This window comes from Emericellopsis cladophorae, assembly GCF_022114955.1.
Source record: "Emericellopsis cladophorae strain MUM 19.33 chromosome Unknown NODE_30_length_267324_cov_122_989508, whole genome shotgun sequence".
Taxonomy (NCBI): Eukaryota; Fungi; Ascomycota; class Sordariomycetes; order Hypocreales; family Bionectriaceae; genus Emericellopsis; species Emericellopsis cladophorae.
In genome coordinates, this window is record NW_026250955.1 from 126,806 (window position 1) to 152,249 (window position 25,444).

The following is a 25,444-nucleotide window of genomic DNA, read 5'->3' on the forward strand; positions in this document are numbered from 1 at the left end:
TTTAGAGATGAAAAGTGTGCTCTCATCACAAGGGACCCCATTTTTGAGTTGAGTCGCAGAGGGCAAGACAAAGCTCAGAGATGAAGAGCTTTGTCTGAGGCCGATAATAACATACCGAAAGCGGTTCTGAGGCCAACAAGGTATAGGGTGAAGAAGACCGGACTGTTGCAAGTGCATGGTGCAGCCGACCAGGTGGATATATGGTAATAAAGGCTTGAACGAGGAATACAAGACAAAACAAGAGATGGCTGGACTGGAGAAACCCCAGAACGAGCCGGTGTTGTAGTGGGAAGCTGTGAATGCTGCGGCCATGATGATGTCTTGGTAAAGGAGAGTCAAAAGAGGATAGAGGGGAGACTGGAGGATGGGCACGCATGATATAGTCATCACAAACACAAAATACCGCACTTTCCGAGGGGATCCTCGAAGTACGGAAAGAACAACAATCCAAGAGTGATTCGCATGCGATGGAAGGCGTCAGTGCCTGTGGACAGAAACCACGGAAACCGCAGGCGCCCTCGGACGCAAAGGTCGAGTCTAGGCCTCTCACTCTCAATGAGGGTCAAAAGAGGCTGCTTGAGAGCACTCAAATAATCTTGCGTATCTTTACATAATGGCTGACATCTTCTCTAGGGTTGCCGCAAGATGTAGTGGTCTAAGGTCATGCAGTCTGACTGGTCCTTCTTTCAAGTGTTTGCGCAAGTATATCACACTTCTATATCTCTTTGAACTGCCCGTGGCTCTTGACCAAACCTGTGTGCATTGGGCTTGGAAATAGCAACACGGAGTAAGCCTTGTCGACTTCATGTACTAGTCCATCAAGAAGTAAGCCAAAGCATTCCAGGTTCAGTGATCTAGCTACTAAGGGGAAGCACCAACGCGGCATCTGTGGCAGGAAAGATAGCTCAATTTGGAATCTATAGCCTAACGAGTACCACTCCCTCTACATCTCAAATTGCCGTCCTTGTCTCAACCTGACCAACAGGCTTCTCCGCTCCCATATCCGCCTCCAGATCCCTCCATGTCTCCTTCTGTGTCGCGGATGTCGGCTCCCCATGCTTGGCATAGCCAGATTGGCCGAACTTCGCAAGTTGGAACTCTTCTGCGTTTTCATTGGGCACGACACCCAGTGCAGCAGCTTCCTTAGGGGTAAATGTCGCCCAGTCGTCGTGCAAGTCGAACGCGCCAGCCCCCGCGACGGGAAAGACGAGCACAAGGCTGTAGTAGAGTATGAAAGAGATGGCCATGCCCGTGAAGAAGGCTGTGTAGTAAATCTGGAACAGCGCATCAGGGGCGCCAGTCATTTTACCAGCGCTGGCGACGAGACCGCCGATTGTGGGCGCCCAGCCAGCGATCCAGCAAGGGATGACGCGCCAGTTGAAACCGTGGGAGTACCAGTAATCCGAACCCTCGGGACGGTAGAGGTCGTTCAGCTTGATGCGCTGGCGACGGATAACGTAGTAGTCAGCAATCATGACACCCAGCAGAGGCGCGAGGAAGACGGAGAAGGAGCTCAGAACCGTGACAAAAGTGGCGGCACGGTTGATTAGCTGCCACGGCTGGATGATCCACGCGGCGATGAAAGTAATGAGCGCGCCTCGACGGATGTCGACGTAACGAGGGAAGATACCGGACAGGTCGATGCCTCCGGCGACAGCATTACCGCAGACGTTCTGGAAGAGGATGGCGAAGCCGAAGGCGAGGGACAGGAAGAAGACTCCTGCACGCGCAGCGGAGGAGCCATGTCCGCTGTCCATCATAACCATCATCAGATCCGGGGGATTCCAGAAGATCTCACCATAGATCCTCTGGCAAGCCGCCGTAGTGACGAGGCCAGCTATCGAGACAATGATACCAATAATCCATTGCACGGAAAATGTGCCGACAATCAAACCCCATCTATTGCAGGCGTAACGCGAAAAGTCACTCTCGTTGGTCATACCAGCAGCCTTCTGGCCAATGGCCTGGTTCAAGGCCGCCATCATGATCCAGGAGATGCCCCAGCGCGAGGTGGCCGGGACGTCCTGTCCCTTCCAGAAGATGGGGCCGACGCCCTTGGCCACAGAGAGGGACCAGACCATCATGGAGAACATGGCGAGCCCGCAGCCCAGTGAAGAGAAGAAGAAGGGCTTCTTGAAGCGCTCAGGGCGAATGAACAGAAAGGGCACGGACAGGAGCCAGAAGATGGTGAAGCCGACCATCTCGCTGGTAGTCGTGGGTACGCTGGCAGGCAGCGTGTTCTTCATCGTGCTGAAGGAGGGCCAGATGGCCGTCAACGCGACGGCGACGAGCTTGCCACCATTCCAGCACTGGAGGGCGTTCCAGATGAAGTTGAGCATAACACGCTGGATCAGGGGGATGTAGGCGCCACGGAAGCCCCATGTGTAGCGGTTCTGCACGGTGAAGCCAATGTGCCAGGTCAGGCCGATCCAGCCGATGACGCAAGTGAAGATGGAGACGATGAGGCGTGAGACGACGATGATGGCCATGGCCTGGCCGACGGAGAGACCCTGAGTGAGGAAGGTGTTGGGTGTCTGCCACGTCGAGACGTTGAGCGCGCCCCTTTGCTCAGTCCTTAGCGAGGGCCGGACACAGCCATTTGGTTTCAATGTGACTTGACTTACAGAGACGCGGCGCCAAAGTAGTTGAACCATCCCCAGGTTCGGCGCGACGGGGGCAGTGGTACTAGATCACGGTTGCACCATGCTGTAGTTTCCTCATGGCGTGACTCGTCAGCCTTGAGGACAGCCGCATCCTTGATCCTACGGACAACAGACATGTTTATCCTCGCTCAGCGTGGTCGTTGAAGAGAGAGCTTGACAGTCAGTGACGATCGACAAGAGAGTGCCAGCCGGCTTCTTATCACCATTGACCAGAGCAGGAGACCAGCCCTGTCGTTTGGTACCAGTATGTCCGCGGACTAGCAGAGACCCAAGACCCTGGGACTACTTACACGACTTATCAAATATGGGGAGGCAGCATGCCTATATCGGACCCCTTTGTCCGAATGCCACGCGAGCCAGCATGCTTAGCGATCCATAATCCTTTCGGGCTCCGCCACGGGATAGTGATTTGTCAAAGCAACCATGGATCCAACCCCCTAGTCACTTTGGACCGAAGCCGCAGCGCGGTATTGTGGCATTGCCAATGGCAGCTTATCAAATGCGGAGATGCTTATTGCCCGTAGGAGAGAAACCAAGTAAGATAATGGAGCCTCATCCCTCGGCGATGGACCCTTGACCCGGCGATGGACCCTTGACCCCGCAAGCTCGGGCAAAAGCCGTGATAAGGCAGCGTGAGAGCGCGTCGAGGAGGCAATGTCCTTTGTCGGCATCAGCGATGCGCGGCACTCAGAGTTGAGGGAGAACATGGATGATAAGGCATTGATGGAGACGCACTATCAAGCGAGATCCTCGGCGGTGCCAACGGGAATAATCGACGGCATGTCATTGTTTACTAAGACGACGAAACCCGACAACGGCGTGCGTCGATTGGGTTGAACCCGTTGTCTTCCAACCACATGTCGGAGGTCACCCAGACAGCATCCGAGAAGAGACCTTTTGACCGACCGACTTCGGCGTAATGCGATCTGGACGTATCACGGCCGTCCCGGAACTATTTCATGTGTGAAAGCCCGCTTACAGGGAGACAGCATGGTGATCAAACTCCAGTGTTATCCAGGAACGCGAATCTTGGAGGACCCAGCCAAGATGGCGACAGCATCTCCAGCTCTGCGCATAGGCGTTGACGTCGGTGGGTGAGTTCAGCAAAACATTCCGATGCGTTTCCCTCGGCCTTTGTAAAGAAGCCATGAAGAGCAGCCCAGTGCCGAAGCGGCCTTGTTCACCAATTGTGAAAGTAGTCCCTTCCACTGGTAGGCGGGATGGAGGCACTGGTTGTCAGAGTACGCGATGGCTGCTCGCTGCTTGCCCGCTAGCTTCCTCGGTCGAAGAAATTCAATCAGCTACAGTAGTGTCCAGACTGACAACCAATAACAGCACAAACACCGACGGCGTCATCCTCGACCTCACCCAGGCCAGCACACCGTCTCGCGGCATCCTCGCCTACCACAAATCCAGCACCACCAAGAACCCCAGCGACGGCATCAACAATGTCATCAAGTCCATGTTCTCGCAGTCCTCGGCCGCCAACCCGACCGATGTTGCCAGCGTGACCATTGGCACGACCCATTTCATCAACGCCGTGGTGGAGATGGACCAGTCGCGTCTGGCTAAAGTGGCCGTCATCCGTCTATGCGGACCATTCTCCAAGGATATCCCCATTGGCATCGACTGGCCGCCGAGGTTACGGGGCATTATATGCGGTCACTGTAGTCTGATTTCGGGCGGGCTGGAGATTGACGGTGGGCTCATCGCGGAGCTGGACGTTGAAGAGGTCAAACGCGAGGTCGAGGCCATCAAGGCCAAGGGCATCAAATCCATTGCCATTGTCGGTGTCTTCAGCCCCATCGACGTGTTTCATCGTCAGGAAGAGACGGCAGCCGAGGTCGTGAGGAGCGTCTATCCCGAAGCTGACGTTGTCTGCTCCAAGGACGTGGCGAACATTGGTTTCTTTGAGCGGGAGAACGCTGCCATCCTCAACGCGTCCATCCTCGCCTTTGCGCGGAGGACAATCCACTCCTTCCAAACGGCCGTGCAGAAGCTCAACCTGCATTGCCCCCTCTTCATCACGCAGAATGATGGCACCATCATCCCCGCCAGCGCGGCAGCTCGTCTGCCGATCAGGACGTTCTCAAGTGGTCCCACCAACAGTATGCGCGGAGCTGCCTTTTTGATGCAGGATCAGGATATCAAAGAGGCCATGATGGTTGTCGACATTGGTGGAACAACCACCGACGTCGGTCTCCTGCAGAAGAACGGCTTTCCCCGACAGGCTGCCGCTTACAGCGAGATTGCTGGCGTGAGGACAAACTTTAGCTATCCAGATGTGAGGAGCATCGGTCTCGGCGGTGGCTCCATCGTCAGCAAAGACAAGGCTGGCAGGTTGACCGTTGGACCCGAGTCTGTAGGTTACCAGATTCGCCAAAAGGCGCTCGTGTTTGGCGGTAGCATTCCCACGACGACGGACTACACGGTCCTGGGCGATGCTTCCGTCGAGATTGGCGACCGCAGCAAGGTAGACGGCCAGGACAGCCTAACTTCCAGTCTCCCCGAGTTTACCTCCAAGGTCAAGGCCATGTTGGAACAGATTGTCGACACGATGAAGACATCACCGGACCCGATACCAGTCGTTCTCGTCGGTGGCGGTGCAGTCATCGCGCCAGACTCCCTGAACGGCGCGAGCCGCGTGGTCAAACCCAACTGGTCTGGCGTCGCCAACGCTATCGGTGCCGCGACAGCACGTGTCAGCGGTGTCGTTGACTCGGTTGAAAACACAGAGTCACGCAGCAAGGCCGAAGTCATGGAGGTCGTGTCGCAACGCGCGATCGAGGTTGCCGTCACCAGCGGTGCGCTGCGGGAGACGGTCACGATCGCAGAGATAGAGAGTTTCCCACTGCAGTATATTGCGGACAAGTCAAGGATCATCGTTAAAGCAGTCGGTGATTTCGACTACTCCCGGACGGATATCGAGTCGGCGCCTATCCTGGATGAGGCCAACGGGGACTTTGCGGATGATGCAGATCATGTTGCGTTGAAAACAGACGGTAATCATGGCGACGTGTCAAAAGAAGAGGCTCCCTTGTCTGGAAGTCTGGTGCACACAAAGGAGTCTATCAGTGCTTACAGGCCCCACGTCGTCAGGAGGACCTGGCTGCTATCCGAGACTGATCTCGAGTTCATCTCGACAGGGTGCTACATCCTAGGGACAGGTGGCGGTGGCAGCCCATACCAGCACTTCCTTCGCTTGAGACAGATGGTTCGCCAGGGTGTCAATTTGCGAGTCATCTCTCCCCACGATCTCAAAGACGATGACCTGGTCGCATGCGGCGGTGCCAAGGGCTCGCCACAGGTCTCGACAGAAAAGCCCGTTGGCGACGAGATCCTCGAATCACAGCGCGAGCTGTATGCCTTCTTAAACAAGTCTCCTAACGCCGTGATCCCCCTCGAGATTGGCGGCGGCAATGGTCTGCAGGGTCTCATCATCGGCGCCTCCAATGCTCTGGACATTCCCGCCATTGACGGCGACTGGATGGGCCGCGCGTATCCTGTCTCGTGGCAGACCACACCGGTTGTGTATGAGAAGAAAGCCATGATGATCCCGACGTGTATCTCTGACGGCAACGGCCGCATCATCTTCATGACAAAGGCGCCTACCGAGCTCGACGCCGAACGTGCCCTACGCGCGGCGCTGTCCCAGATGGGTTCGCACGTCGGCTGCGCAAAGGGCCCCGTGAGTGGTGCCAACACAAAGAAATGGGTGGTCGAAAACACAATGTCTCTCGCGTGGCGCATCGGTCGCGCCGTGGCGTTGGCTCGTTGCACGAATACCATTGACACTGTGGCCGAGTCCATTATCGAGGAGGTGGGTGGTGCCGCGTCGGCGAGCGTCCTCTTCAAGGGCAAGATTGTCGGCGTGGAGCGCGTGCTCAAGATGGGCCACGCATATGGCGAGGTGACCATTGAGTCGACGAGTGACGAGAAGACGGATGCTTCGAAGGAAAAGCTCGTCATTCCCTTTAAGAATGAGAACATATTTGCCAAGAAAGTGCATCCGGATGGTAATGAGGAGATCCTGGCCGTCGTGCCCGATCTGGTCACCGTACTCGATGCGCAGAATGGCGAAGCATTGGGGACGCAGGACTACCGATATGGCCTGCCTGTGGTCGTGATAGGCATCACGGCGTCCGAGAGGTGGACGTCGACGGCGAGGGGTCTCGAGATAGGCGGGCCCAAAGGCTTCGGGTTCCATGATCTCGAGTACAAGCCACTGGGCAAGTTCAGCAAACCGGCCAGTGTGATTGATGAGTACGAACAGGATGCGTAGCGACAGGCATAGACAATTGAAATCAGAAAAGAGAAACTTCACACGCCATCGGCAAAAGCGCCTCCGGGGAGAAACGCTTGCAACATGGCATTGCCTCCGTGGTGTAGCTGTAGATATGAACTGATGGCAGGGGCTTCCACTCTAGCGCGCAATGCGATCCACCATATAGTCCGACTCGCCTTGCGATACCAGAGGTACAGCAACAAGAGCGCGACAGCGTCCCTCGCGAGGAGAAGCTCCTTGAAAGGACCACGGATGCTGCGCATGAAAGGGTGTGCCAGGCCCGTCGTTACCTCGCTATCCGGCAGTTGCAGTATCTGTGCTACTGCGTGTGTCGCGTGTAGATACGGATTGGTGTCCACGGTGGACGACCCTGTGAGCCAGCACAGAGCTGCCAAGGCTGGCGGTATGCCATCCGCGCCCTTGTCTGGCAGAGGGGCATGCAACTGAGCATACGTCGCAGATAAGACGCTAAACAAGCTGTCCCGCCTGAGCGGGTTGACAATGTGCCACAGCGAGTCCTTTGCCTCATTCATCCGCAGCCAGTCTAGGTCGGAACGCCCAGATGACCGGAGTGGCCAAGAGTCTTGCGGCGTGTACACATCGGAAGAGGCAAAGGAGAGCATGGCGAGTGCAGCGGCAGTACCCCAGACTGCGTCCTTGTCTTGGGGTTGAATGGGCTCTTTTAAACGCTCCTGCAAGAGGGCGGTACCTTGAGCCCAGTGGTAGCATTCTTGCACGTTGCGTGGACTGGTGCCATGATATGAGGTCAATAGGTACCGATCGTGTGCAAAGGCCACGGCAAGAGACGCGTGCATCAGGAATGGATTCTGTCAGATGTCAGTCTATGGAACTAGGGTCTCTGGTGGAAGGGCATGTTCACGGTAAATGCCAGTCTCAGCATCCTGTGGTTGACTTGGACCATGGCAGGGTCATCCGGGGTGATGAGGCTGCGACCAAGATAGCGGGTAACAAAGTCCTGGCATTTCGCACTCAAAAGATAAGAGTAGGACTCGTCAGATGTCCAAACGAGACTGGAGAATGGTGGTTGAGGCTGGACCTTGCATTGGACCACCAAGGTAGGCTTCCTGCTAGCAGCAACAGGCTGCAGGTCGCCGTGCTGCGGCATAAAATTGCACAAGACGCCGAATGAGCAGCACTTCTTGCACTGGGGTTTTCCTTCGTCGCACTGATGCCGGGGGTGGAAGCAGGCAAAGTCAGCTCAATGGATTATCGTGCAGTGACGGTCTGCGAACCTTGAGCTTCCTGAGCTTGCAGTTTCGACAGCCATGCCGCGATCGGCGCGAGGGATGATGGCCAGCGCAGATCTCCCTACTACGGCTCGTAGGCATGGCTTCGGGTACAAGGGGAGGTTGTCAAGGAGTGTGGGGGGTGCTCCCGCCGTAGTGCTCCATGTTATGAGAGCGGACAGGTCACAGAAGTGAGGTTGAAACTTGAGCATCGGGATATGGTTGATTCGTGGAATGGCGATTGCCCTAAGCTAGAGCAAACGTCGGCCTCCCCCCTTTAGGACAGACTAACCCCCTTTCGGATACAGGCTGCCACGCTAGCCGTGAATCGGATACAGGGGCCGCTGATTGGTCGCGCTGTGCTTGGAGCCCCTTGGCGCATATTGACAGTGACATGGCCAGACCGGACATTGATACTTGAACGCTTTGTTGTCCATTTAACATTTTATATAAAGTAGTATCCTCTCTCCTAGACCAGATTCAGCTCAAACTCAAAAGTCTTTTACATTAATTTCCCCGTCGCTCTACAATTCGCAATGGCAACCCATCGTGCTTCCGTTTCCCCTGCCAAGGGCCAACCTTTTGAAATCCAACACCGCTCGACCCCGAAGCCAGGACCAGGCGAGCTTCTCATAGCCGTCAAGTCGATCGCCATCAACCCAGCAGACGTACGCATGCGGGACGAGGGACTCTACATACCCAAGCACCCCGCTGTCCTTGGCTTCGACCTCGCAGGCCTTGTCGTCGATGTTGGTGAGGACGTCCCCTCTCACTTTCAGCGCGGCGTGACACGAGTCGCTGCTTACTCTGCTTTCATGTGGAAGCCGAGTGACGAAAACTATGGCGCCTTCCAGGAGAAATGCCTCGTCCCATGGCAGCAAGCTATCCCTCTTGCGGACGCCAGTCTTTCGTGGCATCACGCAGCGACCTTGCCTGTTGCTGTCCAGGTACCGCTCTGCGCATGGGATGCTTTGGGAATCTCTCGACTTGGTGAAGTCACGTCGCCTCCTTCCTCTGGAAAGAGTGAAGCCCTCTTGGTCTGGGGCGCCTCCTCGAGCGTCGGGACCATGGGCGTCCAGACGGCCAGCCTGCTGCGAGACGACCGGAATTCGCCCTTTTCAGCCGTCTACGCCACGGCAGGTTCTTCCAATGTGGACTATGTCGCTTCTCTAGGGGCAGATTGTGTGTTCGACTACAAGGGCCCGCAAGTGGCGGACACGATTGTCGCGAAAGCAAAGGAGAATGGCCTCGTGATACGCCACTGCTTCCTCGCTACCGGTCAGCTGGCAGCTTGCCAGGCTGTTCTCAAGGCTTTCGTGCCTTCATGCCCGGAAAAAGGGGCGCGAGGAACACGAAAAGCAAAAATTGCTTCGGCTCCTTTGATTCCCCCTCACGCGGAGAGCGTCGATGGGGTAGAGACCGTGTTTGTGATGCCCTCCATGGACGAGAAGGAAGGGTTGAAGCAATTTGAGTATTGGTTTGGGACATATCTCAAGGATAAATTGGCCCAGGGAAAAATCAGGCCGAGTCCCGAACCGACCACCGTGGGAAAAGGTTTGGAGGCCATCAATGTAGGGCTAGACCAGATGACCAAGGGAGTCAGCTGCACCAAGTTGGTCGTTGAGATGTCGGAGTGAGAGGTTAGCGGCTTTGAAAGAAAATTATTTGAATTATTTCTATGCTACCAATGTAGAGTTGTTGAACGCATCCTACATTACAATGGAAATAATAACCGTGTCAGTCAAGTATAACATGCTACCCCTGATTCACGTATATAAAGAAAGGAGTGCAATGAATGGGGTGGAAGACTTCGATTCTGAGCAACCGCGGCACCCCAAGCTCCATTGTCCCTTGAGCCTCAATACCCAAGGACCATCACTTCAAGCCGAGAACGGTTGCTCCCGCTTGCACTGCGGAGGAGAGACAGTATATCCCCTGAGCGCAGGCTCCTCCGCAGCCTTGGGCAAATACGTCACGATGGACAGCACAGCAATAACGAGAGCATTCTCCGTGACCAAAAAGTCGTCCAAGCCCAGCCCAGGTGCCAGGTACGATGCACACACGTTTCCCAGATCCAGTCGCGACAAGTTGCCGGGACCAGCATGCGTCAGCGCATCCTTGGCCAGCGCGAAAGCAAGTGGATTGGCGAGCGTGCTCTCGTGCGTGTACAGAGTACCAGCCAACCCGCCCTTGCAGACTTTTTGCACCTCGGCGTTGGTCACACCGACGCCTCGCTCGTCGAGCATATACGCGGACGCAATCGTCCCGGACTGGGGCTGCACAATCTGATCGAGGAACCCCGAGTAGATGCTCGTAGTGGGCACGTAGCCCGAATCACCGCCGTCTGCGCGGAGGGTGTTGATAAAGTCGCTTCCGGCCTTCTGCTGCAGCACGCTCGGGTTATTGATGAGGCCGCTGAGGGTGAGGAGATTGGCCAGGATGGTGCCCTTATAGTCGGCGTTGATGGCGACGTGGTCCGTGGTCACCTCGCGCGTGGAGGGCCAGTACTTCAAGGCCCACTGCACGTCAATGTTGCCCTGCGACCAGGCAATGATACCAATGTCGCGCTTTGTGATGGCGGCGATGTAGTGCATGGCGTAGGCGGCATGTTCGGCGTTGCCCTGGGCGTCGTCGTTGAGGAAGCCGGGCACGTTGACCCAGACCGGGTCAGCCCAGTCGACGTCGGTGAGCAGCGGGATGAAGTTGCCCTTGAACGTAGTGTAACCATTGGATCCGGTGCCGGGGAAGAGGATGACCGGGGGTTTCTCGCCGTACGTGAAGCCAGGCGGGATGTAGATGGCAGATCGCAAGTCGTCCTCCGCCATCGAGTACGCAGGATCGCAGGAATTCTCTTTTGGGTAGATTTGCTTGGGCGGAGGGGGGTTGCTGGCTGCTGTTAACTAGTACTCATTCTTCGGGTGAAGAGCATTGATAATTACTCATTGTTGTCGCTGCTTTCCTTAGAGGAAAAGCCATGGATATAATCGAACAAACCGTCCACCGTCCCGGAAATGAGACCATTCGCAATGAGCTTGCCAGCATAGTTGACAATGTCCAGTTCCTTGCCGCTGATTGCCGCAATGGCCTGCAATCGTGCCATGGCTTCTTCCGTGCTCTCCAGAGTTTTCCTGGGAGGACTCATCTGCTGCAGGATGCCGATGGCCTCGTCCCTGTCCCCTCGGTTGACTGCATCGCTGAGATGGCCCAACAAACCGCGGACAACCTCATCCACGTCGTCCACGACACCATTGGCTAAGGCGTTGACCACGTCGAGGCGCTCCTCGAACGGCGCAGGGCTGGCGAAGCACAAGGCTCTCAGGCCTAAAATGACAGCACTGAGTCTCATTGTGTCTGAAGCTTCGCACTGACACGACTTGTCCGAGACTGCCCGATGATAGGTGCTAGTATTGTCCCGACGGGACGGGCTACCTATTATTAAAGTTGGACTCGATATGCCGCGATCGGTTGGTCGGTAGCCAAGAAGTACCGAGGCTTGGCAAGACAGGCGGATCCGATTGAGTTCATCGAAACTCGCGCCTGGCAGAGCTTGGTTCGAGGCTTTCGATCACATCCTCTCCTATGCTCAGCCGAGTGAGTCTTCCGAATCAACAGGGCACACGCCCTTCTGTCTTGTTTGGTCGCTCTCACCACGACTTTACGACAGCTTCTGGCTCATGACCCTTCAAAGTACGTAGAAATGAAAAGGAAGAGAGATCTTGGGCAGGAATTAGCGCCAGGTCTCCAGCAGGGGTCAACACAAGGTTCGCGGGGAAAAGGCCCTGGACCCTGTCTTTTCCTCCCAAACATTTGTCACGAATCTCACGATCGCCTTCCAGATTTTCCTGTCTCGAAATCAGTGGAGCTAGTACTTCGTACTCCAAGTACTTTTGAGCCTTGGCCAATCTTTCACAGCAGAAAGATTGGTTTATTTATTTTAACATGGTGTCGTTTATTACGTCGAATGGCTGTTGACAAGGATCATGACCTCTATGGGCAAGCGAGATTTCGAGGAGACGAGTGAAAATTGAAGCAAACGCGGCGAGAACAAAACGACCGCACTGCACGAATATGGGACACATTGACGGGCTCGCCGCTCCTTTGGACAAATACCAAAGTGCTGAAGCAACCATGAACAAGCCTCTCGCAGCCGCGGTATGGACACGAGACCCTGCCAATGGGAGCATCGGCTTGGTCTCGGGATTCATGTCCGAGCCTATGACCATTACAGGACCATGATTCGAAGTGCTTCGATTCCACTGTCCGTTCGTACTGGGCTGAGTTTTCCTTCTGCTCAGACACGCGACAGAGCCATCTTGGGCCGGGCAATCGCTGAATAGCGACTGCGAATACCCGTCCGGCGATATTACGTTGATGACGCTGATGAGCAGCTAATCGGGTTCTCTACTGCTTGTGTGGGTTTCCCGACGCGCAACTCTTTGCCAGACTTCACGTTGTCATCCGACCCCACGTCCAGAGCTGCTGCAAAGGAGATGGGCTTTCTGGGGCCCCCAAACCGGCATGGAACGTGTGGAGGAGACTAGAAAGGTCTGCTCCAGGTCAGCCGCGCTATCGAGAGCAGGCGATTCGGAGGCACGACGCAGTAGGCTGGATGCTGCCCTGCATTCGTCCGTGGCGAGGTGGATCCGCGAGGACATGCGTCTTGTATCGGCAAAAAACCAGTTGAACACAGAAATGAGTGCCCCTTGAGGCGTGGGGAGGGACTTTGGCAGTGATGTCTGGATGTGGGCATCGTTGTTGGCGAACGGTCGACCTAGCGTCAAGGGGGATAGATGATCCAAGAGTTAGGTCTCCCGCATAATTTTGCTGTGTCTCTATGTGTCTCTGTGATTCTTCCGGGCTCGGCGGGTCTCTCCCGGAACGCTCTTGATGAAGTCCCAGCTCGACAGCGGTGCGGATGCAAAGGCGTCCAAGCTCCCAAAAGGAGCATCCTATGCATTGCTTCACCTTGCGGGAGCGACACCTTTGGCAAGGCACCGAGATCAGGTCATTGTGATGCCCCTAATTGCTTCGATTGGTTGTCAGTCAAAGACTCACAGTGACTCGACTTTGAGTCGGCGAATCGGGTACTTCATGTACTTGGGTTTCGCGGGCTGGAGTGAGGCTTGAGCCCTGACTCCGAACTCCCTGAGTCTTACGGTCAAACAGCGAAAAGACACGACCTTTCTAGTTGCCAAACGCAGACGCGGAGCTCCTGTGGTAGGCAAGTCAACTCTATGAAATAGATGACGAAGTATGTCCTGTGGGATTGAACTTGGGGATCGGCAGGTGAATTGTTGCCATGTCGGCACTCGGTAGGCTCACTTGTTGTTGGCCACGTCAGCAGGCAGTCGATGATACCGATGGCCTCCTCCATTAAGTTGTTTCACGGTTACCCAACCATGTGTCGCAGGTCAATGCATAACATGAAGGATCAATGCTCGGACTCAGCTTTGGAATAAAGCGGTGCACGGAGGCATCAATCCCCCGCTATTACAAATCGAAGCTGAGAAATCACACAGCATCCATGTCATCAAATCAAGATCTCACCACGGACTCGTAAAGCTCAGGCTATAAGTAGGAATGAGCAAGATCACAATATAAAGTCCCCGAGCTTAAGGCTGTTGTGTCAACTGCCCGTAGCTACCACAAGCCACCATGGCTCCGTTGCGCGTCGCCCTCATCGGCCTCAGCAGTCGCGCAAAGACAGGTTGGGCGTCGAGTGCTCACCTGCCGTATCTCCTCTCTCCTCAAGGTCGTAAGAGGTACAGCATCGTCGCCTTGTGCAATTCTAGCGTCGAGGCCGCCAAACAAGCCATCCAGGCGTACAACCTCCCGTCCACGACCAGAGCATATGGCGATCCCCAGAGTGTCGCTGACGACCCGGATGTTGACCTCGTCGTGTGCTGCACCCGCGTCGACGTCCATCATCCCACCATCCTTCCCAGTGTCAAGGCTGGGAAAAGTGTGTATGTGGAGTGGCCACTTGCACAGGACGTGGTTCACGCAACGGAGCTTGTCGAGGCTGCCGAAAGCAGCGGCAGCAAGACGATCATGGGCATGCAGGGGCGAGTTGCGCCGCCCGTCGTCAAGATCAAAGAGATCATCGAACAGGGGCGTCTTGGAAAGATATTGAGTAGCGAGGTCAGAGCGGCCGGTGGCTCCATGGATCGCCTTGTTCTGTCCAGCGACCTTCGTTACTTTACAGACCGGTCCATTGGAGGGAATGTTTACACCATTGGGTTCGGTCATTGTACGTCTTTCTATCTCACTTCCACGGTTCTGTAATAGTCACTAACAATCGCCTTTAGTATTCGACCAGGTTCAACACGTCTTGGGAACCATCGAGAAGCCCCAGACTCGTTTGCAATTGCAACGACCCGAGGTCAAACTGCGTGATCCCAAAACGCAGGACATTGTCGACACTTTAGTCTCCAACGTCCCAGACCTTGTCATCGTGGCCGCTGCAATGCCCAAGTCTGAATTGGTACAGGAAGACGCCACTATTCTCTTCCGTTTCCGCCGGGGTCAGCCTGTCGCAGGTGAACATGCTCTCGTCTGGACAATCAGTGGCACCAAGGGTGACCTGGTACTGGTGGCCCGCGGCGGCACTACTTTGCATGCAAATGCGTACTCGGAGCCGGTCACCATTGAGATCCATAACTTCAAGAAAGACAAAGTTGAGCAGGTGGAGTGGACTTGGGAGGATTGGCAGGCTGAGCTGCCCATGGTGGCCCGTAGCATTGGCAAGGTCTATGACGATTTCGCGAACGGGACACAGGTTGCCACGTTCAAGAATGCACTGGAACGTCATAAGCAGCTGGAAGCATATCTTGGGCATTGGCATCCTTGATTGTATGTACTTTGCTGATCGTGCTTCCATATTCAAAGTCAAATGCCTCCTGGCTCACTGGTTCACTTTGTACTTGGTGAAAATAACTCGACGTACGCCTGGATCACGTGTTCTCTGGATGTCAGAAGGAATGACTCCAGTAAAAACAGCGTCTAGGCAGTTCACAGTATGGATGATCTCCATTATGGAGAAGAAAGCATTCGGTCTTGTTAGGCCATCTCTGACCGCTCACGGTGGTCTTCCACGCCCAGAACATCAACCTATCCAACGACCGGCCGTACTTCTGTACGCACGCTAAGAACAAGTGACCGTAGAAGTCGGGGTTCCTGTCAGGGTTCTATTTGTTAGACCATCCGGCGTGTTGGTCGTCAATTTAGGGAAACATTGTTTTGATGATTCTGTTGGCCAAACCCGGCTCAGCCGATATGTCTACAACACTCATTGACTTTGAAGTCAGTGAGTGCTGTTGAAGTCCCCCGAGCTCCAGGGTAATGACAAATCACAGCGTACCTTGCGGCTAAAAAGGGATTTATGCGGCGAGGAAGCAGCGCTTTAAGGACAGAAGGCGACAGGTATCGGGTAGGCCAGTGGCACAATCCCTCTCGCCCAGAAAAGCAGACCGAATGCGACATGAAAGGCCTAATTTACACTGTCCAAAGTTGAAAATGCTTCCGCCAATATCCCATTGCTTCAGCTGTCATCAAAGCTCGTTTCGCTCGCTACAAGCTGCCGTGCAAAATGAAGGACATGACTCAAGCGATTGGCCAAGAAGCAACAATATTGTTAACCCGAGAAAGCCGGCTGACTTCCCGTCAAGCCTCAACTTCGTCGCTCATCGCGAGCTCGCCGGCCGCCAGGCTATTAACACAGTCGTCAATGCCCTTCCGTCATGTCATTCCCAAAACACACTAGACGCAGCCGTTTCGAGCATCGTCCGGTCCGTGTCAAGCCAGGATAGCCCTCCTCCGCCCCAGACCACATCCGCAGCGAAACGACAAGGCGTCAAGGGACCCCCCCTTGTCTAGTACCTGCATACCCAGATCTGGTGACCACCACCCACCCACCCACAAACCCCTGCCCGTTGCTTGCGTGTCTCGCAGGCGTCTCCAAAAGAGACGACGATCATTCAGCTGGTCCAGTATTTCTTCTCGACACTAAAAGTGAAGTGGCCCCGTCGTTCGCGAGACGATCGTACATGGCCGTGGGGTCAATGCCTCAATGGTGTGCTGGTACAAAAAAAAAAAAATTTTTGGTTAAGATTAGCTTCTGTCCGCCCTCCTTCACCAGTGCAGCTACTCCTTGTTGTCTGTATGTTTGCTGCTTGCATGTTTGATGATGCTGCCACGACCGGCCGATTCTGTCACTTCTCACAATTCGCGCCAAGCATAGCCCCAGCGTACATCACGGTGATCCCACCGGAGCACCGTCCAGCCGAGCAGCAATATTGATTAACTTGACGCCGCGCCGAGGGAGAGATCCAGAGTGGTTACCAGCGCACCTGAATCGCCGCAGCGGATCTGACCGTATATGTACTGGGTTGGAGCCGATCGGGAGACCTTCTGGGGGGAGGGGGCTGTAGCCTGTATGCGGTTGGTCGATCATGTAGAGGGCATGCGCGCTCAGTACCGCCGACCTGGAACCAGTCCACTGCGCGGCTCACGACGAGTGGCCCAGTGAGTATGCACAAGGTATTAGCAAGTACGAGGTCAAACTTTCGTGTTTCCATTGAATTAGGTTCCCAAGTGTGTTGTATGTATCGTGAGCTGCATGGCCCGCTGTAGTATTTCCAGACGCCGAGGGGGCGCGCCCGCCCCCGCTCCAAGGCTTTCCGCCAGACCCGAGAAGAGCAAGTAATCGTCGAACACCATATCGCTAATGAGGTGGGGAAGGAAGTGTGCGGCGCAAAGTGCGAAAGTCGACATGAGCGTGCGCTCAGAAGTGGTGAGGAGAGCGGTCGGGGTGCGGCAGGTCGACGTCGCACGCGGTGTTGCAGACTCTACAGTTCCGGCCGGGAATCACCCAGATCTCATGTCCATCCAGGCGGCAATTAGGGCAGAGAACGCCAGGTGACTATGATTGTTAGGCGGAGCTGGCAATCAGCGGGTGTACATGGGTTTTGCTTACTCTGCCGTGCTCGCGGGTACCCTCTGGGTTCGAGTGGAAGTCAATCACTGGATGCGAGGCGGCGGACATGGCACCGCAAGGCAGTTGGGGGGTGAAGCCAGAGGAAGACATTGTGTTGTTCGTGTCGTAGCCGCTTGTGTCTTGCGTTGAAACTGGAGCAGATGTAGAGCAGAGAAGCCAATGAGGCTGAGATGGAGGAGACTGGCGCAAGATCGATGAGGTGATGAGTGGTGCTGGACTGAGTGACACTGTATCTCAGCGAGATGGATCTACTCTATATACCTTTTTTCGCGAGGTACAATGAAGCCAGGGTCCGGGCAAGAATCGAGGCATGTCGAATGTGTGTCCGATCTTGACTGGGGTTGGGTGCCGGGGTCTGAACGGTACGTAGCACCAGGGTTCAACGACAGGTGCGCTCGGGAGGCTAGCGAGAAAACGCCAAACACGTTTATCGCCCTTAGCCGTCCGGCTAGCATATGCTGTGAACCTGTTACGACGGCCGATTGCGCCAGCGTCGTCGTGCCGCCTGCCCTCTTGAAACAACGCAGGTGTGGATGGCGGAATACATTGGCTACCTCGCCCGGTATCCGTACGATGGATCAGATTCATCGGAGAAGACGCAGCTGAAAGAACTTAGCTGTGAGCATCCACGGTGGAGTCATTGTGTCTTCAGCCAGCGGGAACAGATTAATCTCAGACACGGCACGACGACATGCTATTGGGGCAGCCTGGCTTGTGTGCGTAAACGTCTCGCCGTGTTGCATCAGAAGGCGTTCCCACCGCGGCCGTGACCAACGTGTGCCGCGGATCTACTAGTCGGCTTGATGCTTGGGAGCAACTCCCTACGAGCAATGATGGGAATGTGTTGATACGGCAAAGATAGGCGCAAACTTGGGGCAAACTGGTGCTCTAGTGGGTGTGGGTGGATTTTGGCGAGTTGAGTGGTGCCTGGGGACGGCATGAATTGCTGTTCCAATGTTTGCGTTGTTCCTGTAAGCGGTTTTGTGATAAATGATCTTCGCAGAGAAACATCGCTGAATGTTTGCTGGCGCGGAAATGGCCCCTCTTGGACCGGTCAAGCGATCGGTCAACGCAACGCCCAGCAGGACGAAGCGAACTAGCACCATCAGTATGTGAGTCTGTCCTAAGGCTTTGCTTCCCTCGTTGAGGGCGCAAACACTTCAAGATGACATGATCCACGTCTTCGCTACCTTATACAGTTAGCTATCGTCGGCGGTCATTCCTGAACTCTGGGGCGTGGGCCTGTATGTGTCGGTCGCCCCATTGGGAACGAACCGGAGCCCCATAGGACACTAGTCTCAGCGTTCATGACGAACCGGAGAATGGTCTCAGCTGAGGCAGCATCACCAACGTCTAACGCGCGCACTACCGCTCTGACAGAGAGGCACTAGTGCATAGTATGGATGCTTAGCGGTGGTGATTGTGTGCTGGCCACGCGAGCGAGCGACCTGTCTGCCGGTTTGACAAGCGCAGGCGGACGTGCGCCACCGCCTGGGGCTGGGCTATGCCGAGGTGACAGGTCAGTGCCAGCGAATTCCCACGCAGAGAACAGTGCATATTGTTGTCGGCAGAAAGCATCAAGCGCGGGCGGAGGGAAATCAGTAGCAGAGATGAAGCGGACGTAGCAACAAGAAGGGCAGAGCTGACTGTCTGTCATCATGGCACCCTTGGCCATGGATTGGTGCCCACTGGCCAGGTCAATCAAGCAGGGGGGGGGAGATGTGATATCTGACAGATCTCGTTTGTCGCTTGCCGCGGCCACTGATAGGCCACAGCCTGGAGAGATGGGAAATTGAGTCGGGGCAAGATAAGTCATGTACCTAATGACTAGAGGGCAATGTTCGCCGACCAAACAGTCCAGATGAGGTACCTTAAGGTACGTGATTGATGTTGATCAGATCTGGACGTGACGCAATCCAGCCTCCGCCCCTCGGGGGAAAGAGCAGCCCACTTTTCAGCCAGTGCCGCCCTGTGAGGCTGGAACGGCCACGGCTCACGGACCACGGTGCCTTCCATTTCTTAATCACCATAGGTGCCATTTACAATCTGGTAGCCTCTGGAGTGACTAAAGATGGAAAGAGGCATGGAAACACTTGCGAATCAAGTGGTACCGTAGTACCTAAAGCCAGCATTATGCTCTGACGGAAGCAGTCCGATGGAAGCTCCAGTCTCCCTGACTTTGTGAAGTTTGTGGGAGTGGCCTGGGCCACTAGATGATAGATCAGGCCCCCCTGCTGCCTAGAACTTCGAGGGTGTCATTCTGTACTATCACGCATCACACGGAAACCTGCCTCCATTCTCGGCGCGCGCCATCAGCTTCATCTTAACACCAAAATTACTGCACTCAGCAGGACGAGCAACGACCCCTGTCTCTCCAGAGAGCCAAGGTCCGCGAACAATCAGGCGCAACTATAGTGGCGAGGCCAGCTCTCAAGATGTTGCTGCCTCTGGCATATGTACTTCTGGTGAAGGATATTCGATAATCGTCCAGCCACTCATGCAAGGTGGATTACCCGCTGGAACAACCGCTGCAATGCCCTCGGGTGGGTTGGGGTTCGCAATGTCAACTTATTTTCGTGATCACCCCCCAACGTTGACATACGAGGCATCAGTCCGTTCGGGTCTCCTGTTATCACACAGACAGAAGCACTGGCCATGGTCATATTAACACCAATAAGAACACCGATGCTGTGTCATGGACGGGTATTTTCACGGTCATTCCATTTCCCGTCCGGTCACACACATGCGGTGTGAGAACCACCGCGGAAGTGGGAGATGTTACCTGTCGAATTCACCACAAGCCTGCAGGCACGCCGCTTGACGCTTTTTTTGAGACAGTCAAACAACTGACCTGAGTGTTGGGCTGAAATTTGGGGCCCAAGCGAGCTCGACGAGTCGTTGCTCATGTCACCGCAGGGGGGTGTAAAGTGATAGGTCGTTGGCGTGACTTTTCAAGCCACACGCTGGGGACCCTCGTCGTCGATCGACCAGGTCTTATGTACCGCATGATCCGGAGCATGTCGCACAGCACGTTCGTCCGTGTTGGAACCAGGACACGACGGTAGTTTTAACCGCATCCGTATCGCGAGCGTTGGCCACGGGCCCAGTCAGCTGTCGTATGATGCGAGAACGGATATGTGACAGATGCAGAATAGCCTGCTTAAATCACTCCAATACTTCACCAATGGGTTTTTGTTCCGCTTGTTTGGTAGCAGGCGCTAAACAGAAAGCGGTACGACGCATCGGGGTGCTGCGGACGCCTCACTTCATAGGTTAAGTCGCGTAAGCTGCCCGTCCAAGAGGGACAACAAGTTCCAACTATACGGTTCAGACGCCAGCCATAGCATCCAACACCGCCATCAAAATGCGGTGTTCACACACGTTTCACCGGGAACTCCGTGGCACATACATCCGCCATGCTGTGCTGTGTGACAGGTAGGACAACGTGGCGTCGGTAGCACAGCATCTCCATGGGCCAAACTGGCGGTATAGCAAACCATCATGTCCGTCGGGTGCCAACGAGCAGAGGCTTAATCTTCGGCCTTTCTAGTGTCACTAAGCACGCTGTCTGTCGGCGCATGGCAGCTCGAATTGACAGGATCACGTTCCATGAACAGCATTAACTCAAAAGCCAATCAATAGATGCGTCACGATACCTGCGGCCTAATGCGATGGCCCTACTCTAGCACCCACCAAACGCCTAACGCCTATGCCCGGGTATGATGATAGCGACAGGTGGCTCCGACCTTCTATGTCCCAATACGAAAATACAAGCAGCACAAAATGAAGCGATCCGTCAACGCAGTGTTTTGACAATCCTGACCAGCAATTTCCCGCCGTCAACGGGATGTCCTCGGGTATCCCTGAGCTCGATGAAACGATAGCCCTGGCGGAGGCGATCCAATCGAATGCATGCCCAGGCGAGGAGAGAAGAACCGACGAGCCTATCGTCTTCGATTTTCAGCCTGCCGAGAAGATGTCAGTCAATATACCCGAAGGCACAACATTGCGCAGACGCCAAGTCGATTCTCGGGTGAAAGGGGAAGCATGGCTAGAAAGTCGGGATGCACACCGAAAAGACTACATCGGCACAGCGCAGCCGCCCACTTCGATGGAGACTGGATCGAAAATAGCCTCATGTGTGACCGGTTAAGAAGTCCTGGAGTCGGCAACGGCTGCACCTCGCCTGAGGACGTGGCCACGTTCGCGTGAACTCCGGGTGGAAAGATGTGCAAGACAATGAAAAATGGCGACTTACCTCAAGAAACTGAGCTCCGGCACAACCTTGGGTACTCCTAGGAAGCGGAGGTTCTGTCCGCTGACGCCGTAGTCGGGATGGCTTGTTCTCCCAGGCTGGGTCTTCTGCTTGTAGGTGCAGCCCTGCGTCTGGCCTCGTTGTCCGTCGTCTTCGGCCTTTTCGACATGCAGCTCGGCTTTGACCACTGGATGTAGGTCGTTGCCACTGTCATGACCATTGCCGTCGTCGACGTCGTCAGTAGGCACGTTGAACCCGCCAAAGACGGTGATGGTCAGGTCCAGAATACTGCCGGGCACAGCATCGTGTTGCGTTTCAATCGTCTTGTCGGAGCTGCGGTAGCCGGCCGGCTTGAGCACCCAGCCCTTCTCGTTGGCGAACATGCCCTCGTTGAGCATCATGCCCTCGTCGAAGCATTGCCAGTTCATGGCGACCATCTGGACGCCCTTGCGCCAGAAGAGCGAGGGGTCGGGGTTTGTGCTGGCAATGCGGCGACCAGCCGGGTAGGCGCGCATGAAGAAGCACCTATTATGTTTGAACATTTCGCGATGATACCTCTCGTTCAGGTCAAGAATCTTGTTCTCGCTGATGGAGAAAATGTGGGGTGGCTTCTTGGCCTCGGGGGTGTCGAAGCTACAGAACTTCTCGCTTCGTGTGTAGACAGCGAGGTCGCCGAGAGACTGGCATATGAGAAAGGCGGGCTCCTTGACCTCTGGCTTGGTGGTGACCTCGCCCGCGGGGTCCGATGCGGACGCTTTGCTCAGCTTGGGTCGAGGTTTCTCGTCTTCCGAGTCCGTGGTGTCATCAATGGCCGAGGACATGAGTGGGACATCGATTGTATTGGTTTTCACCATCTTGATGGGAGCCTTCTTGACCTTGACCAGAATCTTGTTGCGCAAGTCTGCGAGCTTGGGCAGCTGGAACCTAGGGTCGTAGCCGGGCAGAGCCTCGGAGACAAGCGCATCGCCCCATTCCTCTTTCATGATCTGGACCATGATCTCTTGCTGGTCGTGGTCGGCGTGAACCTCGAGACTGACCAGGACAGGAAGGTCGTTGTTGACAAAGGCCGAGTCCATGACAGCAGCACATACCTCACGGAAGCCACAGGCTGCAGTCAACGTCCAGCCGTGTGTCACAATGGGCTCGCCTCTGGGTGGCCTCGACGAGGAAGGTCTCTGGACGTCAAGCTTATCCATGGAGGTGTTTGCTTCTGGCGCGAAGAGAGTGCTCGTCCTTGGTGAGACATCCTCGCTCTGGTTAACCACTTGAGTGGTCGAACTCGCACTGCGAGAATGACTGATCGGTTTCTCGCCAATGAGATGGCTGTACGTGTCGTTGACGGTGTCGTGGATGGCGTTGGCGACAAATGGCAGGGAGCTGCCTGAGATGCCGGACAACCCTCGCTGATGGCCGAGCTTATCTGGCCTCGAGCTGGTGGGTATCACAGCCGCGTCGCCATTCCAGACGTCAATCTCGATGCAGCGGCATCCATTCTTCAGGACCTGGGATTATATCAGCGTCTCGTCTTGCCACATTTATCGATGGCGAGACTCACATTACGGTACGCATCAGGCGAGCTCTTGGAGCCCACCATCTGGTGCCCGTCAAGGTAGGTGTTGTGACTGCTGTTGATGAAGTAGTTGGCCAGAGGCTTGGAGAGGTCCTTGGGCGGCAATGCTCGCACAGCGCGGGAGTAGAGCGTCGTCCAGGTGTATATGAAGGCGCCCTTGTCAAAGGTATCCCTTTGCTCGACAGACACCACGGTCTCACCTTGGATATTCCTCAGGAACGCCTCGAACTTGGCCTTTGGCAGCTCTGCATCGTCGCCCTTGAGATCCGCGTACACGTTGTCCAGGACATTTTGCATGCCCGTGCTCATCTCGGCCGTTCGTGTCGGGTCCTTGAAACAGGAGCTCACAGTCGAAAAGTCCTTGGCCAACGTCGGTTTCTTCCACGCGTCGGGCTTCGGTGAGGGGAAGGCGGTGAATTTGACCATGTTGCCCAAGGTATCACGCGAGGGCCCTCCGGTGTGGCCAAAGATGGACATTGTGCGCACGCGGCCGCGGAGGCGCGAGGGTCGCGGCGTGCCGTCTTGCGAGTCATTTCTGAAGCGGAAACGGCTAAAGATACCGCAGCTCAATGACATGGCGGGCTTGTGGGGACGAGGTCGTCTCGGATCGCAGTAGAGAATGTCAATCCAGCTCTCGCTGGGTCGGCGGCATCGAGGCCGCACAGTCTAGCCGCACACGAAGCGCGGACTGGCAGCGATTGGAGTATTCGGACAACAATTCTCAGTGGGAGTAAAAGATGTGGCAGATCGATTAGGTCGAAATCAAGTCGCAAGACACGTTAATGGGAGCAGACGACGAGCGAGCAGAGGCGAGAGCAGTTAATCAATTGTCAGCTTCACCCGCCAAGTCTCGAACGTGGTTGACGGTGCGCTCGCCCGCCCCACAGGTAAGGCTGCAGGCGGGGATCCAATCGTCCAACTTGTTGAGTGGCTCGCTGATGACGGGGGCATCCACACGGCAGAGGCCACATGAACTGCTGGAGTGCTCCTTTTAACGCCCTGAACGTGTGCTTCTTGCCAGCATCTAAGGACTTCAGCGAGACTCGGGCGTTGCTCAATGACGTTCGAGCTGGTAATAGGAGAGGCTTCCAAAGATACTCACCGGGCGATGGACGCCTCTATTTCTTATCCAAACCTGCGCTGACGGGGCGCGGGAGGCATTGCTGACTGCATCCCCCAGGCAGGGGTCTGGAACATGCAGTACAGGCTGCACAGCCCTAAGATGATCATTAGTGTCGCGATAGTGGCAGCCAGAGAGCGGCAGATTCGAACACGAAGACTGAAAGGAAGCCGATCCGGTCCTCTGTGGTGTTCTCCTTGCACAACTTCAAGGGTCGCTCATGAGTTATGACGCTCTCCAAAAGCGTACTGCGCCTGGGCATATGGCTGTGCATTGCCTCGATTGATGCCTCCAGCCGTATCGTGGCGAAGTCGCCAACCTCTCCTGCAGGGAGCGAAGTGCTGATGTTTCTCCAGAAGGATATACCAATCAATTGTTGCTGAATGAAACGGCACAAGTATTAACCTTCCGCAATGGAGCGAGCTTGAGTCGACGCAGTCACCAACGGGTCTGCCCCTGGTCCTAACCCATCAACCATGCTTCCAAGTTCTTCATGCCAGTGATACCGGTTGGTAATGATATGCCGGAATCAGTTCCATGGTGTTTGCCCTGCTTTTAGACTTTACACGACGAAGCCCTGCCCCTGACGGACCATGACTCGCTCATTAATTACATGTAGTCTTAGGGACTGACACCACGCGTGGACGGGTCGGGGCGGTCGGGCAACCGTCACGGCCGGCGGCCGCATAATTCGAGTGGGGACATGAAGTGTGGTGCCCGGCTTGGATGAGGTCACTCAGTCGAACGCAGTGTTCTCCTCATCCATCTGATGGCATGGAATGTCTACACTAGTTGGCATCACCTAAACGAACCTATCAACTCACAATGGGTAAAGCAACACATCAATTCGAGGAGCAGGTCCGTTCTTGGGGCTTTGACCACGTCTTCACCTGGCGAGATGGGCCGTAAGCACATGGAGCTGTCCTGGCCATTTGGCCGTTGGGCCTACCCTACAACAAGATGGCTGATCATCCCCAGAAACGCGCATTATCCCCCGCACTCGCATGCTGGCCTGACGACGCATCTCATCGTCGAAGGGGAGATGACGCTATGGTACCCGAGAGAAGAGAGCAGGGAAAAGGTCAAGTACGGAGTAGGAGATAGGGTCGACGTTGAAGCGGGACGAGTGCATGAGGTCTGGGTGGGCGACGGTGGATGTAAGTATGTTATTGGAGAGTGATCGGAGATTCAGCAATACGGGTGCTTGTACCACAGAAGCCGAGCGCAGAGTATAAAAAGGGACACGACGAGTGTGTTACATGACTTTGATCTTGGACCGAACTTCTTCATTCTCTTCGGCATCCACGCT

At 55.3% G+C, this 25,444-nt stretch overlaps 8 protein-coding genes across 8 annotated transcripts; 3 read left to right on the forward strand and 5 right to left on the reverse strand.

Annotated features, from left to right (window-relative positions):
- Positions 1-950: 950 nt before the first annotated feature.
- J7T54_008524 (uncharacterized protein) lies at positions 951-2,779 on the reverse strand (the record flags this gene model as incomplete). The annotated part of the gene is made up of 2 exons (XM_051507334.1): positions 951-2,562; positions 2,625-2,779. 2 exons carry the CDS (start codon positions 2,777-2,779, stop codon positions 951-953), a joined length of 1,767 nt encoding a protein of 588 aa, XP_051361462.1.
- A 931-nt stretch (positions 2,780-3,710) lies between these two features.
- Positions 3,711-6,945, forward strand: J7T54_008525 (uncharacterized protein; the record flags this gene model as incomplete). The annotated part of the gene is made up of 2 exons (XM_051507335.1): positions 3,711-3,757; positions 3,999-6,945. 2 exons carry the CDS (start codon positions 3,711-3,713, stop codon positions 6,943-6,945), a joined length of 2,994 nt encoding a protein of 997 aa, XP_051361463.1.
- A 38-nt stretch (positions 6,946-6,983) lies between these two features.
- J7T54_008526 (uncharacterized protein) lies at positions 6,984-8,297 on the reverse strand (the record flags this gene model as incomplete). Its single annotated transcript, XM_051507336.1, has 3 exons — positions 6,984-7,775; positions 7,829-8,134; positions 8,202-8,297. 3 exons carry the CDS (start codon positions 8,295-8,297, stop codon positions 6,984-6,986), a joined length of 1,194 nt encoding a protein of 397 aa, XP_051361464.1.
- Positions 8,298-8,731: 434 nt separating this feature from the next.
- On the forward strand, positions 8,732-9,832 carry J7T54_008527 (putative alcohol dehydrogenase; the record flags this gene model as incomplete). The annotated part of the gene is made up of 1 exon (XM_051507337.1): positions 8,732-9,832. The coding sequence occupies one exon, from the start codon at positions 8,732-8,734 to the stop codon at positions 9,830-9,832; it is 1,101 nt and encodes a 366-aa protein (XP_051361465.1).
- A 243-nt stretch (positions 9,833-10,075) lies between these two features.
- J7T54_008528 (lipase B) lies at positions 10,076-11,541 on the reverse strand (the record flags this gene model as incomplete). Its single annotated transcript, XM_051507338.1, has 2 exons — positions 10,076-11,088; positions 11,190-11,541. The coding sequence occupies 2 exons, from the start codon at positions 11,539-11,541 to the stop codon at positions 10,076-10,078; spliced, it is 1,365 nt and encodes a 454-aa protein (XP_051361466.1).
- Positions 11,542-13,850: 2,309 nt separating this feature from the next.
- J7T54_008529 (Galactose/lactose metabolism regulatory protein-like protein) lies at positions 13,851-15,045 on the forward strand (the record flags this gene model as incomplete). Its single annotated transcript, XM_051507339.1, has 2 exons — positions 13,851-14,445; positions 14,504-15,045. The coding sequence occupies 2 exons, from the start codon at positions 13,851-13,853 to the stop codon at positions 15,043-15,045; spliced, it is 1,137 nt and encodes a 378-aa protein (XP_051361467.1).
- A 1,932-nt stretch (positions 15,046-16,977) lies between these two features.
- Positions 16,978-17,280, reverse strand: J7T54_008530 (uncharacterized protein; the record flags this gene model as incomplete). The annotated part of the gene is made up of 2 exons (XM_051507340.1): positions 16,978-17,115; positions 17,170-17,280. 2 exons carry the CDS (start codon positions 17,278-17,280, stop codon positions 16,978-16,980), a joined length of 249 nt encoding a protein of 82 aa, XP_051361468.1.
- A 3,706-nt stretch (positions 17,281-20,986) lies between these two features.
- On the reverse strand, positions 20,987-23,591 carry J7T54_008531 (1-phosphatidylinositol bisphosphate phosphodiesterase-like protein; the record flags this gene model as incomplete). The annotated part of the gene is made up of 3 exons (XM_051507341.1): positions 20,987-21,155; positions 21,449-22,947; positions 23,001-23,591. 3 exons carry the CDS (start codon positions 23,589-23,591, stop codon positions 20,987-20,989), a joined length of 2,259 nt encoding a protein of 752 aa, XP_051361469.1.
- Positions 23,592-25,444: the final 1,853 nt, after the last annotated feature.